Source organism: Dermacentor silvarum, chromosome 3 (assembly GCF_013339745.2).
Source record: "Dermacentor silvarum isolate Dsil-2018 chromosome 3, BIME_Dsil_1.4, whole genome shotgun sequence".
In the NCBI taxonomy this organism is placed as follows: domain Eukaryota; kingdom Metazoa; phylum Arthropoda; class Arachnida; order Ixodida; family Ixodidae; genus Dermacentor; species Dermacentor silvarum.
The window spans coordinates 35,596,189-35,612,055 of record NC_051156.1 but is presented as its reverse complement, the minus strand read 5'-3'; the positions used below and the strand labels follow the sequence as shown (position 1 = coordinate 35,612,055).

Below are 15,867 nucleotides of genomic sequence, written 5' to 3'. Positions count from 1 at the left end.
GGGATTGAGACCGTGTTGGTCTATCTCGTGCCCCAAGTATTGTTCTCTTTCTTGAAAGAAAACGCATTTCGCCACATTGACTCGGATGCCATGCTTACTCAGTGCCTTTAGCACTTGCTCCGTTCGGCTGTGGCACTCGGCAAGGTTTTGGCCAGCAATCAGCATGTCATCCAAGTAACAGGCGGTACGCGGTATACCTTGTAAAACATGGTCCATAACTGCCACAAATATGGGTGGTGCACTCGCAACGCCGTACAGCAACGGCCGGTACCTAAAGAGGCCCATGTGCGTGTTAACCGTTAACCAACTCCAGCTGTAAGTACGCTTTAGTCAAGTCTAAAACGGTGAACATGGTTCCTCCAACCAGGGACGCAAAAGTGTCCTCCTCTGAAAGTGGCGAGGGACAGTGATCCACCTCGATGGACTGGTTTACAGTGACTCGGTAGTCACCACATATCCTTATTTCTTGTCCATTTTTCTTTGGCACGACAACTAGCGGCGTTGTCTAAGATATGTAACTCACCCGGTAAATGATATCAGCCTTTTCTACTCCCACCAATTCTTGTCTACTTGTTCTCGCAAGGCATATGGTTCCGGCCTCGCCTTACACAAATCTGGATTTGCGTTCTCTTTCGTGCGAAAGCTACCCTTATATCCCTTGATAGCACCGTAGCCTGCTTGAAAAACATCAGCATGATGTTGTTTCAATAACTCTAGAGCTTCTTGAGTTTTCATCGGCGTGACTGCTTGCACATAAACGCAACCTTGTGCAATTGCTGCAAGGCATCAGGCAAGTTCACTTGTATCTTTGCGAGCCAGTCACGATCGAGAAGCACCGGCATACGCGCACCTTTTTCATACTTGGCAATGACAAGTGGTAGGAGGTGGCTTTGCTTCCCACACCTCACGTCGACTTGCGCAACACCCTTTACGCTGATTGCGGTGTCGTTGTACACACCAAGCTTTACGTCCTCACTGTTGTAAGATAGGTTAAGAAAATTATCTGCAAAGTCATTTTCAGACATAATTGTTACGGCAGCCCCCGTATGCGATTCCATTGGCACTTCGTGACCATTAATGATTACTTCAATACTATGGGAGGCGGACTACTTGCTTTGTTCGTTTGGAAAATACTTAGCAAATCCTGCTTTGTTGCCAGCTCTTCTACAGCTTGCACGACTCGTGTTTTGCACATACTTGCGGCGTGACCAAGTTTAGAACACTTAAAGCAAGCACTTTTTTAAAAATGAACACCTTGTAGGAGCCTGTTTCCCAGCTCACCTATGACATACAACAGCCGTTTTTAACCTATAGTTTTTTTTTCAGGTACCTTGCTTGTTGCGGTAAGCTCGTAGCTAGATGGCCGTTGCCTCGTCGTATGCTGCTTGTTGGGATTAACTAGGGGTCCTTGCCAGTGCACGTCAGCATTGCTGGCACCAGCGTTGTCGACGAACATATCCTGAGTATCCTTCTGTGCAGCTTCCATGGCGGTAGATACCTTGCAGTGCCGGTCCCATGTGACCTCGTCGTCGGGCAACTCGAGAAGACGGCATCGGATGGTGTCGCTCCGTAATCCAGCAATTAGGCGGTCCCGTAGAGCTTCTTGCAGAAAAGTTTCAAAAGTGCATGTCGCGGCGGGCCTCTTCAGTTCCACGAGAAACTGTGCGATGGTTTCACTTCATTCCTGCTTCCGTCGGTAGAAGTGATATCGCTCGGTGACCACAGACCGCTTTGGAGCATAGTGATGTTGCAGCACTTTTGTGGCATTTGCGTACTTGACCTCGGTGGATGTTTTAGGCCGACCACTGGTGCCCGCTACCTCTTAGTTGTCCCCAAGAGCCTCCGCATTCAAGTACTATGTGTCATGCACGACGATCAAACTTCAGGTAATCTGGGCTCCACACGAACGCTCTAGAGTGCTCAAGAACGTTTTTACTGGCACAAGTTGCGTCACGATACCGAGCTGCACGTCGCCAGTTGCACCGAGTGTCAGCGTTACAAACGACCTACAAACACACCCCATGGTCGACTTCCGCCAGTTCCGCTTTCCAGTGCCCCTTTTGAACAAGTTGGCATAGATCTCATGGGCCCTTTCCTACGATCCTCCAATGGCAGTCGTTGTAAAATAAGGTTTATTGATACAGGCGTAGGTGTAGATTCTTCGGATATACTGGCACAGAACGGGCGGCTAAACAGTAACGTCGGGCAGCGTTCTTAGCGGTGACTTCGGCGTCGTCTTTTGTGGAGCGATCACGATGCTGCTACTGTTGGTGGTGTGCATCATCTGCAGAGCATGTTGCATGTCTTCTTCATCACAATCACCCCCGGGAGAAAAAGCAGCCATCCTGGCGGCTCAAACAGTAGTGATCACGAGCGGCTCACGGTTATGCTTAAGGCGATCGACGTGAACAATGTCACGTCCACGACGACGGAGGTCATTGGGGGGGTGTCAGTGGTTCGATTAGGTAATTCACCGCAGACGTGCGCTGGACAATGCGATAAGGTCCATCGAAGCGGGGAAGAAGTTTTGAAGAGAGGCCAGGAGCATGCGCAGGTACTGACAGCCAGACGAGGTCGCCGGGAGAGAAGAAAGGTTCCCCACAGTGAGCGTCATGGAGCCTTTTCTGGCGCTGTTGCTCAGCGGTGGTGAAGTGGCGCGCTAACTTGGGACACTCTTTGGCATAACGTGCTGCAGTCGAAACGGGCACACACTCAGAAGCATCAGGCTGGTAGGGTAGCAGGGTGTCCACGGTGTGGGATGGGTGACGGCCGTAGAGCAAAAAGTAGGGAGAAAAGCCAGTGGTAGTCTGGGTTGCAGTGTTGTAGGCGAACGTAACAAATGGTAGGATAAGGTCCGAATCTGTGTGGTCAGATGCGACGTACATGGCCAGCATGTCACCCAGGATCCATTCGTCTGGGGGTGGTAGGCGGTTGTCGTCCTATGAATAACGTGGCACTGAGCCAGAAGAGCTTCGACAACCTCAGACAAAAAGACGCGCCCTCTGTCGCTGGGAAGTTCACGAGGTGGGCCGTGACGGAGGTTGAAACAGCGGAGCAGGAAGGAGGCGACGTCGCGCGCAGTGGCGGCAGGTAGTGCCGGAGTTTCAGCATAGCGCGTAAGATGGTCGACGGCGACGATGATCCAGCGGTTACCGGCGGGTGTCATAGGAAGCGGACCATAGAGATCAATGCCCACTCGATCAAATGGTCGGGCGGCACAGGAAAGGGGCTGCAAAGGTCCAGCTAAACGGCAAGGCGCAGATTTCCGACGTTGGCAGTCCGTACATGAGCGAACGAATTTGCGGACGTATGTAAAGATTCCTCGCCAGTAGTAGCGCTGACGAAGTCGTTCATATGTTTTGAAGACTCCAGCGTGGGCGCACTGCGGGTCAACGTGAAATTATGCGCAGATAGTGGAGCGCAAGCTGCGTGGTATGACGAGTAGCCATTTACGGCCGTCAGATGCGTAGTTGCGTCGGTGCAAAAGGTTGTCGCGAATAGTGAAGCGAACAGTTTGGCGGTGGAGTGCGCGAGCGGCTGGCAGCGTGGGCGTGTCAGAAAGTAGGTCGAGGAGGGCCGCTATCCAGGGGTCGTGGCGCTGCTCTGAAGCAATTCTGTCGACGGTGAGAGGCGAGACGATGGGTGTTAGTGTTGACAGGTAACTAAGGTCGGTAGGCAGAGGAGACCGTGACAGAGCATCAGCATCCGAGTGCTTGCGGTCAGAGTGGTAGACGACGTTGATGTCGAACTCTTGAAGTCGAAGAGCCCATTGGGCAAGGCGGCCACATGGGTCTTTCAAATTTCATAGCCAACAAAGGGCGTGATGATCTATGACGGCATCAAACGGGCGGCCGTACAAGTAAGGGCGGAACTTGCTAAGGGCCCATACGATGGCTAAGCACTCTTTTTCAGTCACAGTATAGTTGGTCTCCGCTTTGATGAGGGTACGGCTGGCATAAACAACAACGTATTCAGGGTGCCCGGGTTTTTGTTGTGCTAGGACGGCGCCGAGACCTATTCCGCTGGCGTCTGTGAGTACCTCCGTCGAAGCTGCTGGATTGAAGTAACGCAGAATAGGATGTGAAGCGAGAAGACGTCGTAAAGTAGTGAACGCCTCGTCGCAGGGTGGAGACCATGATGACAGGTCGCCGGAGATACCCAGAAGCTGTGTCAGAGGGCGTATTATAGACGCGAAGTTGCGAATGAAACGTCGAAAGTATGAACATAAGCCGACGAATCTGCGAAGTTCTTTGAGATTTCTCGCTCTGGGAAAGTCAGTAACGGCACGCAATTTCGCGGGATCAGGTTGGACGCCGTGCTTAGACACGACGTGGCCAAGAATGGTTAACTTTCGAGTGGCAAAGTGGCATTTTTTTCAGATTAAGTTGGAGCCCAGCGTCGGTAAGACACGTCAGAACGCACCTGAGGCGGTGAAGATGTGCCGTAAAATCCGGAGCGAAGACGACAATATCGTCGAGGTAACACAGACACGTTTGCCATTTCAATCCGCGCAAAATAGTGTCCATCATTCGCTCGAACGTTGCGGGGGCATTACAGTGGCCGAAAGGCACCACGCTGAACTCATAAAGTCCATCAGGGGTAACAAATGCCGTTTTGGGCTTGTCAGCGGCGGCCACGGGAACCTGCCAATACCCTGAGGGCAAGTCGAGTGAGGAGAAGAATTCAGACCCCTGTAAACAGTCAAGGGTATCTATTCTCGGTAGAGGGTACACGTCCTTGCGGGTGATCTTATTAGGCGGCGAAAGTCAACACAGAAGCGGATAGAGTCATCCTTCTTCTTAACGAGAACGACCGGCGAGGCCCACGGACTGTGAGAGGGCTGAACAATGTAGCGGCGAAGCATGTCGTCGACAGGCTCACTAAGCACACGGCGCTCCGTAGGAGACACACGGTATGGTCGTTGCCGCAGTGGTGAAGGGGAGCCCATGTCGATGTGGTGCGTGACAGTTGACGTGCGTTCAAGCGAAGGCTGAATAGCGTCGAAAGAAGAACGAAAATGGTACATACAGGACGGCGATAAGCTCCGAGCGCTGCTCTGTGTGTGAGGCCGTCAGCGATGGATGGGCTAAAGATGTCGGTGCAAGACTTGTCGGAAGCAGAAAGAGTGCAGATCTCAGTAAGGTCGTCGCGAGAAGTAGCATTGGGCACGTCGACGATGTGCAGGGACTGAATGGCTCGGACATGGCCGAGACACTGGCCACGGAGTAATGTGAGCGGAGCGGACAAAAGGTTGCATACGAAAATATGGCTGAAACCAGCCGAAAAATCGAGGGTCGCGAAGCGAAGCGGTACAATATTTTATGCGATGAATGTCTCAGAAGAGGCAAACAAAACAGTGGCGTCAGAGATGCTTCCACAGGACACAGGTAAAACAACAGCGGTGTGCGGAGGAATGTCGGTGTCCTCAGAGACGACTAATTTAGGGGGATGTTGGGAAGAATCGTCGGAATGGAGATCGCACAAAGGACAATGTTCGACCTCGGCCCGCTCGCAGTCGATGACGGCTTTGTGTCGTGAGAGGAAATCCCATCCAAGAATGACGTCGTGAGAGCAGAACGGCAGCACAATGAACTCAATAGTTGTGAGTGGTGCCCAAATTGGAGCTACTCTTGAGCCACTCCACCAGCTTACGCTGTGACTGTGCTGCGTGTGCCGCGCAGGCCTATGACTTTTGGTTCGTATTTGATTGTCAGGCCCCATTCCTGAAACTTATATTGGACCCATGCGGTGCAGCAGCCGCCGTTGACGGTCGGATGCTAGCTACGCGGATACGCTGCTTCAGGAGGTTAGGAAGAACATGGCGGCCGACGTAGGTAGAAGTTGCTGCTTAAAAAAGAGCAGCAAATCAAGGGACTTAACTAGTAACAAGCATCCGCGCCACGTGTGATTTGTGCCACAAAGCAGCTGAATCACCGGGGCAGAAATTGGGACGCCTTCTCAGGCGAGCCGATACTCCGTGCGTGTAGGCAAAGCTCCCGGAGCGTCCGTTGAAATGCCAGGTTACGATGGACCTACGCCAACAGCGGCGACGCTGTGTTAAGGTACGGGAAACGACTGCTCCGACGACAGGGCTCGGTGTACCTGGCCCGAGGAGAGTGATCGAACGCAAGGCGCGCGGGGTCTCTTTTGAGCACTTGAAGACAGTGCTGCGCGCCAGAGTGGTCTAGAACGCTCCGAAGCGACCAGCCGAAGAAGTCATAATTTTAAGGCTTCCGTTGTGCCACTCGAGTTTTAACGTGAGAGCGTTAAAGGCCCGTGTCGCAGAAGATCCGGTGTCGGCGGAGTTGTCCGTGAGCGACAATTTCCGTATACGTATGTGTATATGCTACGCCTTGCTACATAATATGCGGTATATGCGGGCTATATTCTATCGGTAAAGTTGCTCATACGTTGTCTTACATTCTTGATAATTCTTTCATTTTATGTTGTAAAACATAAATACCCCAGAAAGCGGATGGGAAAACGGCTCCGCGGTTGCTCAATGTTGAGAGCATCGCACGCGTAATGCGAAGACGTGGGTTCGTTCCCGACCTGCTGACAGTTGTTTTTTCATCCGTTTTCATTTCCATTAATTTATCATTTCTTTATTTCAATTAGTAATTACAAGTTATTTCCCCTATGTTGTTCTTGGTGTCAATGTTTGTTGGCTTCTTATGATATTGTTACGCGAACGAAGGATTAAGTGCTGGAGACTATTTACAAGTATATTTACAAAAGATAGCTGCAGCGCTGCCCAGATCAGCCGACCGCTCGAGAGCCAAGGGCAGTTCGTATTCTTCGTCTGGGCGCCCGCGCGCATCGTCCAGAAGAAACACGCAATATGCATGTAGCAATATGATTAATAAAAATCGGGCCCCTCGGTTCCCTTTCTTCTCATTCTTGATAAAGTTATTCCTCAAAATTTTGAGAATAACAGCCCACAAATAAATGTGATAAAACAAAACACCCAAAGCTTGCACCTGCCCACTTTGGCCTTTTATGTTGAATCTTCTCAGACTGAAATATTACAAGTGCGAAACAACAGCAGAAACCTGAAAATTGTGTAATTTTTTGGAGCGGATGTGCACTACCTGCGGGATCTGCCCACGCAAGATGCCGCGTTTCTACCAGAAAGCTCGCCTTCGAGCATAGCGACCGCTGCCAGCGTTTCCCTGGAAACATTACGGCTACATAAGTTGCAGTTGCCGGGAAGCGTGAGAAGCAGTCAGGGGTCATTGAATGCAATGGCGTTCCACTCCTAAAGGCCAGGCTTACGCGTACTCATATTTATTTTTCACTGTCACTACAGCTTGACACTATGCACGGTCACGCTTGTGAACTGTATACTCCTGTGGCGCAGCACATTCTGTACAAGAGCGAGCCGATCGCACGAATTCATTGATTGTTCCCGTTCTGGATAAATCAAGGGGCTGCGTTCGTTTTCGCAGCTTTCGTGGAGGTTGGCGGGTATACCGCCCTGCTGGAGAAGTTTGGCGCCCTGGCAAGAGAGGCCAACACGAGCTGCAACGCTGTGCCGAATAACTACATGCACTTATTCCGAGGAGCTAATGACCCCAGCCTTCCGTGGCCCGGCATGACCATCGGGCTCACCATCAACGCCGTATGGTACTGGTGCTCTGACCAGGTAAGCAAGGCACAAATTTCGTCCATGTTACTCCTACTGAAACCTTTTTGCAGGCATCACACCGGTTTCTAGGCATCTATTATTTCTGAAAAAAAGTCGCAGTTTCGCCAGAAAGCGAAGCATCGATTGCGATAGCAAATTAGTTGATAGCCATAAGAAGTAAGGTTATTAGTTTTATCAGCCGTAAAAACTTCCACAATTCGCTTAATAACTAAATTAACAAGCACGGTGTCACGCGCACGTAGGTAAACTTGAACACATCTCGCTTGATGACCGCGGAAACTCGCTGTTAGAACGCTGCAATCAGGAAGCGCGGCAGCAGCAGCGAGCGAATTGACTTCGTGCTGGCTGGCTCCAACGCGAACGTCGAAAGCACAGTATGTACGTACGAAGCTACCGGCACTGGGCATACTTTTTCCACATCGCAGATCGCTTTGACGACGAGGCCCACGCGCGCGTGCGCCTTGTCCACGTGCCAGTCGCGGTCAGGTTTCGGCGGTCGCGCTGTAAGCAGCAGCCGCCGCCGAAGTAGAACGCCCCTCCCTCATCCCTCGCCTCCCCCCCCCCCCACCCTCGTGCCTCGGGCGTGGCAGAAGACGGCGCGCTGCCGCCCGGCTTTCTCCCTCGTGCACGCGAGATTGAGCCGCGATCGTTAGCTGACCCTCGCAAGCTTTCACTCGTACATACTACGTACGGCTCCCGGCGACGATGTTATCGTATTTGGGCTTTATGCGGAACATCACGGCGACGACACAAAAACGCTTGGAGTGTCCAGGTAATTGCTATCGCAATAAAAAGAAAATACTGTCAGCTCTGCGTTTGATTTACTTTGTATTTTATGAGAGTGGCGGTTATAACAAGTTATAGTATATTAGAAGATTGAGAAGTGGTCTAGACGTTTGAGAAAAACAGCGGCCGTATATATAGCGGGACCAATGAAAGACGACAGGTTGTCTGAACATTCCAACTCGTTGAAAGGAAAGAAAACTTCCGGCAGAAGAATCTCACGACGGATGCCAACGTGAATGCGATTAGCATTGAACCAATGTAGCAAAATATTCTTTTCGAGTGGCACATTATCTGTGTTACTTTGTTAGGATCTTCCCGTCGAAGAAATATAGCAGGGAAGAAGTTTGTGCGTGTTGGTAGGTCATTGTAATTTTAACTGGGATTCATAGCGCTAAAACGACACAAGGACGAGGAAGAACACGGGACGAGCGCTCGTCCCGTGTTCTTCCTCGTCCTTGTGTCGTTTTAGCGCTATGAATCCCAGTTAAAATTACGAGGAAATATAGCTTCTGGTCGCAGGAAAAAGTCGTCATGGAGGGAAGTGTGATGAAAAAGTTTATGGAGCAGTGATAAGCGAGCAAGTTTACGGCGATGCGAAAGCTCTTGCAATTAAACACGATTTCTTAAATAAGTGACACCAGCGAAAGGAGAGTATTAAGAGTAGATGAATTGAACAGCACGGTTTTGAAGGGCTTCGATTTCTTTAATAATGCAGTCAACATATGGATCCCAGATGACAGATGCATATACAATTTTAGGTCCGATAACGTGGTGTTAATCGGAGCAGTAGCGAGCGAATTGACCTTCACGCTGCGTCTCGCTTCAACGCGAACTAAGCGTCGAAAGCACATCGCATATGATGTGCTTCCAGCACTAGGCGCACTTTGTACACATCGAAGATCGCTTCGAAAATGAGGCCGGCGCGACCGGCCGCGCACTTTGTCCAGAGTGCAGATCGCTTTCAAGATATGGGCGCGGCGTACGCAACTGCCGCTGGTAGTCCCACTTTGACCTTGGCTGATCTTGAAGTTCAGACTTCCGGAACCAAGCGTTTTCTGGGTTTATACCTGGAGTAGTAGAGCTATCGCTCTAAATGTTTCAAAACCAGGTAGCCCGATTTGTCAGCAGTTATTACAATCCCTTTGCCAGTATCTTGGAAATAAAGGCCCGACTAGGTCTGGAAACGCTACAATCTAGAAGACAGAACTTGGATTAAAATTTCTGCACAGTATATATAACACTCAAACAGGAATTCATTAAAGTATTTACCAGCTTCTTGCTTCCCAACGTTTTTATATAAATACGCATTTGGTGCCGCAGCTAAAGGTCGCCTCCCCTCCCTCCCTCCCTCCCGTCCCCCACGGCCTTTCGCGTGACGGAGGAAGTCGCGTTTGCTCTCTCTCTCTCTCTCTCTCTCTCTATATATATATATATATATATATATATATATATATGGTGATTGTAAAGGAGGAAAGAGATGCTTAATTCTGCAGCCCTTCAAAGAGCACGGCGCCGAACGCGCGTTTGCTCTCCGCCGTGCAGTTCGCTCGCCGTAAAAGCGCGCGTCCCTCGCGCGCTTTCACTCGCACATACAGCATACGGCGCGCGACGACGAGTTCACAGCCGTTGGACGTCATACGGAACCTCACGGTGACGGTGACGACGACACCGATGGCAGAAATCCGCTTTGAGAGTCCATTTAATTAATAAAAAGGAATATATCTCGGTGCCAACGTATAGTTCACAGTGTTGTCAGCACACGAAAAAAGCACAAGAATACTCCTTCGTTGAAAGCGAAACTTTCATTGCTCCCGACTTTGCGGGCGCTGTGTATAGCAGGCTTCTGTACACCGCCCTGTTCATAACGCTAACACCGAACACAAGCTCGAAAACTTGAACCTTCACTCAACACCCTTCACAAGGCCGCCCTGGGTCTACCGATATGCACCTCAAATCAGCGCCTTCAACACACGGGCCTCATTCACACTCTCACCGAACATCGAGGCAGACAAGTAGCGCGCTTGTCTTGTACGGAGCACGGACGCGGCATCTTGAAACGAGCAGGGATCGCCCCCATAGAGCTGAGACCAGTTAGTCAAAGCCTTCAGCTACCACGCAACATCGCATTGCCACATACCAAAAAACATGACTCCATACCTACATGACGATCGACGTCAAGCGCAAGCAAAACATCACCAAAGAGACAGGAATAGCATCACGATATCCACGGACGCTACACACTCTAACATGGCGTCATACGCGTATATGCACCCGGACCGACAGCACCGATCACCCAAACAACTGGGCCGTTTTCCAACACTCCCAACATAGCCACTCTAGAAACTCAAGCGATAATATATGCCATAATACAAGAAGCCTCTCTACTCACTAAGCACCAATCCAATAACATCAACATTGATACAGACTTCAGCAAAGGCATTCGCAACTTACAACGTCGACTACTGGAAACCCAACTACATGACGTTCTAATAGAATCCTGTAACCGCAACCGGAACATTACAATCCCTCTGCGTTGGGTACCTGGTCATGCTGGGATCGAGCGAAATGAGTTCATACATCGACGTGCCCGTGAAATTAACCTCTGGGCGCCCTCGATTCCCTTGCCAAATCCAACGACAGTGGAAGACGCTGCCACGTACAAAGAGCAAACACTACAAGAACAGTGAACCACCCTTCACTAAACGCGGAACAAGCCCACGTCTTTGGCAAAGTTCAGACTAACACTCTCCACACCCCACTAATGCTGTACAACTTTGGATGACGTAGCGCTGCCCCTACTGTCCGGATATAAGGGCAGATACAGAACACATCCTGTACTCATGTAACACCACCATTAGGTCTCCTTATCCTCCCCCTCCTTCCTGGAGTGCTTGGCCTCACTCGGGCTCGGCGGTTCATCAGCGGGCCTTAGCGGAGCTGCCTTCAGAGTCTGCAGAGTCTGCAGTCAGCATTACGACGCAAGACACATGAACAACTGGTGTTTGAGACCAGAGAGGTTCTCCATCAAGCCCTCATGAACGGACATGACATCATCTTTCAATGGCTGCCGGGGCACTGTGGCATCGTCGGTAATGACCTTGCCGATGATGCCGCCCGGTCAGCCCATAAGAAAACCCTGACTGTTCCTATACCCTTATCAAGAACAGACGCTGTGAGGGGTCTTCGTTTACTCGCTCAAACCGAGACAGAAACGTCATGGAGCAGCCCGATTTTTACGGACTGTCATCTCAAACGGCTGGATCCTACACTGAGGCTACAAATTCCATCGAACTTCCCCCGCCATGATGCAACTTTACTTTGCCGCCTCTGGTTAGGAGTGGCTTTTACGAAAGCGTACTCATTCCTTCTGGGCATGTCCGACACACCAATCTGTGACTCGTGCAACTGTGAGGAGACAGTGAAACACGTGTTGTGTTTTTGTCATCTTTATGAGACCGAACGCGACGTTATCCGGAGTGTGTTAAACCGATTAGACAGCAGACCGTTTTCAGATACAAAGATTCTTGGACCGTGGCCCCACGCGTCGCAGGCTTACAAAGCGACGGGGGCATTGTTACAGTTCATGAAGTCGACTGGCCTCAGTGACCGATTGTGAAGTGTTGGACAACCGCACATGTTCATACTGCGAGTACTTTCTTCCCTCTCTTTCCTTTCTTTTCATCCCTTTAAACCGCTTACCCCGTGTAGGGTAGCAAACCGGACGTGCTTCTGGTTAAGCTCCCTGCCTTTCCTTGTTTTTTCCTCCTCCTCCTCCTCCTTAGTGGAGCAATCGCTCTTCGTTACTGGGCCTTAGCGCTGGCCACGATGTAAGATATTTTACACCGTGGTGCTGGCCTTAAGAGGAAGCTTTAGCTAGGGGCCTCCTGTCTAAATACATGGGAAAGGAAAAGACGTTTTAAAGAGCTTGGGCAAGCTAAACGCGAAAAACTTTGTATGTCTGTCTGTCTCTCACTCGATTCAACCGGCCTGCCAAAACCAAGCATTAGGAGAGGAGGTGCAGAGAGAGAAAGAAAGAGAGACAGACAGAGAGCGAGATAAATAAAAAAAATTAACTTTCTTGGCGGGGCGGGATTGGAGCCCGGGTACCCACGGTCCGAAGGCGAGCGTCATAACCACTAGGCTATACACTTTTTTTTCTTTATTGCCACATTGAACAGCACAATTACACAAAAACCTGGACCTCGCTTTGCGCGATCCGTTTAATATTCGGGCATGTTTAACAATGCTTCAACTCTTGGGAGCCATTCAGGCTCTGGGGTTTGGAAGTGGTACACAATAATAATTATATTGATTTTCTTGAAATACAGGCTTATCGGTTTCGCGTATATGTCAGCGTTCCGCACTGCCATCTTAGATCGCCAAATGCTGTGGAGCCCAAAAGCATAATGAGGTCAAATGAAATATCATCCTCATTTTCAACTGTCAAAAATCGCATACCGAAAGAGTCCACAGTTAAGTCTTTCTTGAAAGTACGTTGTAAGATATGCCCGAAGAAAAATGCTTCCCAATAATCTAGGATTACATGCTCGATCGTTTCTGCTTTCCGACAAATGAAACAATGAGTCCCCCAAGGTACAAAAAATCCATTTTCTTCCAAATAAGTCTTCACGTATAACGTATTTGTATGCAATTCGAAGAAAAATGTTTTAACTCCTCCTGGTACACTCATGCTTTTAACTCATTTAAGAACATTTGCCCATAGTCCAGCGCAATATACAGTGTAACTGGTAAGACACTGTTACACAGATCTTTGTATAGTTTCGTCAGCGACACAGTCCAAAGGTATTCCAATGAAAAACGAGCCTGAAGGAAAATACGAGCGTGAAGGAAATGCGCTTGTCCTGTCTTCTTCTGCCACCGTGCGTGTCTTCTTCGCGCTTATACCAAGAATAGGAAAATACGTGACAGGTAGACATCTTTTTGGTATCCACCGATACCTTCCGGCAAACTTTCCGACGTGACTACAAAGTTTGGCAATGGTTTCCCAGTATAACTTGGCAAACAGTCAGCAAAAAGGGCTCTTATATATCTCGAAAAAACCTGAACCGGTTAACTAGCTGTCTTATGTAGAGGTGCGACAAACTCAACCCTCCGCAGCGCACGCCGCACACGACGAAATAGGTGCTTCGCCGTGTGCGCTCCCACGTAGATCCCCAATTGAGAGCGGCGAGAACTCTATGCAACTTTTGCACATTCACGCATGCACAATGAATTACTTGCATTATATACCAAAGTGTGCCTATTAAAAACAAATTACACATCGTTGCTCTCGCAAAAGTTGATCAGTAAAAGCCCTTTAGGTTGTCAGCCTTTTCGCGCACTTCGACAACTTTCCGCCGCCACAAAGGCTCACTGTCGTTGTAATTTTCCAACGGCTCTCCCAAATAGGATGCTGTAGTCATATCCCACCTGATATTGCAGAAAATGTTTGGTGTCGTTGGCCAGTATCCATGCCAAAATCCCAAGCACTTTCCCCAGTTGGTTGCGCTGCCACTAACTCCACAGAAATCTTTGACAACGTTGGCAGCATTAATGATGCTTTCATGATCAGCACAAAATAGTGCTATATCGTCTGCTTATGCCAGCAAACATACTTCCGCTGCATGTAGATGAAATCCTCGTATGTTGAAGCTATTTATTATGCTCAAACACCCTTCATGTACATTCAATGTACATGAAAAGAATCAATGGCGACAGAGGGCACCGAGCGTTCCACTTTGATGTGCGCTCTAACCACCTGATTTGCTACCAAAATCGTCGTGCAACCTCTATACGCCATGGCTACACCCTCTCTCAAAACGGATCCAACTTTCACGTGTTCTAATATAGCCAACCGTATATCGTGAGATGCTCGATCAAACGCTTTTCAAAATCTAGCATTGCGATCCAAAGCTAGATTGCATCATTGCTAGACTGACAGCATTGGGATGCTGTCAGAATTAGCATTACAACACTTCAGAACGGAACGGGCTTCATTTATATTTGTAACTACTGATCGACCTTTTATGCCACAAGTTTGATGTTCACCGACTAATTCTTGTATTACAGTTTGCAGCCTCTTGGCAAGAATTTTCATGAATATTTTGTAGTCTATGTTTGTAAGTGATATCGGTCTGTACGAAGTAACTTGCATGAGCTCATTCTTGTCTTTAAATTTAGGTATTACAACAGTGTTTGACGTAAGAAATGATGGCTGAAGTACCGACATATCGAAGGCCTCGTTAAAGAGTGACACTAGAACTACAGCTACTTTTTCCTTTAGAACCTTATACAACGATGCTGTAAGCCCATCTTGGCCCGGGAATTTCCCAGGATTGAGAACATTAATAGCTTTCTTAACCTCTTCCAGTGAGATCGGCATTTCCAAATTTTCTTGCGTCTCATCGCTTACTCGCGGCATTAGAGGGAGAAAATTAATTTTAAATGCGTCTACGTCGACTTCAATGCACGAATATAACACACTGTAGTATTCATAAAACGCTCCTTCGATACCTTCCTTATCTGTGTTATCAGCGTTTTTCCACTCTACTTTTGCTATTTCTGCTTAAAGGTACTTATGTCTTCTCTAAACGTTCCGGGCTGTCTGCACTCATCTGAAATGAACGTGCTTAGGTTGGCTCGGAGCACAATTTTTGCACTTTCTTGCTTGTGCTTTATGGCACCTGACCATTCAATGGCCTTCATTTTCACTTCTTGCTTAAAGAGCTTCCAGTGTTCCCCAACTTTTTTATGATACCCTTTGTCAAATTTCGCAATTGCGTTTGTGACATAGCTTATAAAAACGGTCGTCTTTTAAAAGCTTATTATTAAGTTTCCAATTTTCCCAAACAAGTCCATACGTTGTATCTTTTCCCTTTCCGACACGAAATGTTACGAGGCAGTGATCGCTAAAAGATGCTGGTTGAACCCGATATTGTCCGATGAACGGTACCAAATCTGCTGATGAATAGGCGCGATCCAACCGCGCGTGGCTTTGACCTTGAAAGTAGGTAAAGCGAATATAATTTCCAAACCCACAACATTCACCGACGTCTTCCAAATAATGCCGACTGATCAAAATATTTAAGGAAACAAGACTGACATCCCTATAAGGAGTCGAGCTGGTTTTGTCGTTTGCCATGCATACGCAATTGGAGTCACCAATGACAGTTACAACCCGATCCGTAGCACCGTAGTTACTGATACTTTCAAACATTTTTTCTCTTTTCTTGGTTTGTATATGCATAAACGCATATTATGCGCCAATTGCATTAAAATAATGTTTATTTTTATTTTATTTTTTATTTATTGGATACTCTGAGCCTAATAACAGGCCCATATAGGAGTGAACAGTCAATGCAGAGATCAATTTCACAATATAATAAAACAACAATAGTTATCATTTTACCTCAGCACAAAGTTTTACACGACAA

At 48.6% G+C, this 15,867-nt stretch overlaps 1 protein-coding gene across 1 annotated transcript in view; it reads left to right on the top strand.

Annotated features, from left to right (window-relative positions):
• LOC119444297 (sodium/glucose cotransporter 4-like) overlaps positions 1-15,867 on the top strand; it is a 603,800-nt gene that overhangs the window by 338,339 nt on the left and 249,594 nt on the right. The window contains exon 8 of the mRNA XM_049663258.1: positions 7,449-7,645. Within this exon, the coding sequence (XP_049519215.1) occupies positions 7,449-7,645 (197 nt within the window). The remainder of the gene's footprint in view (positions 1-7,448; positions 7,646-15,867) is intronic.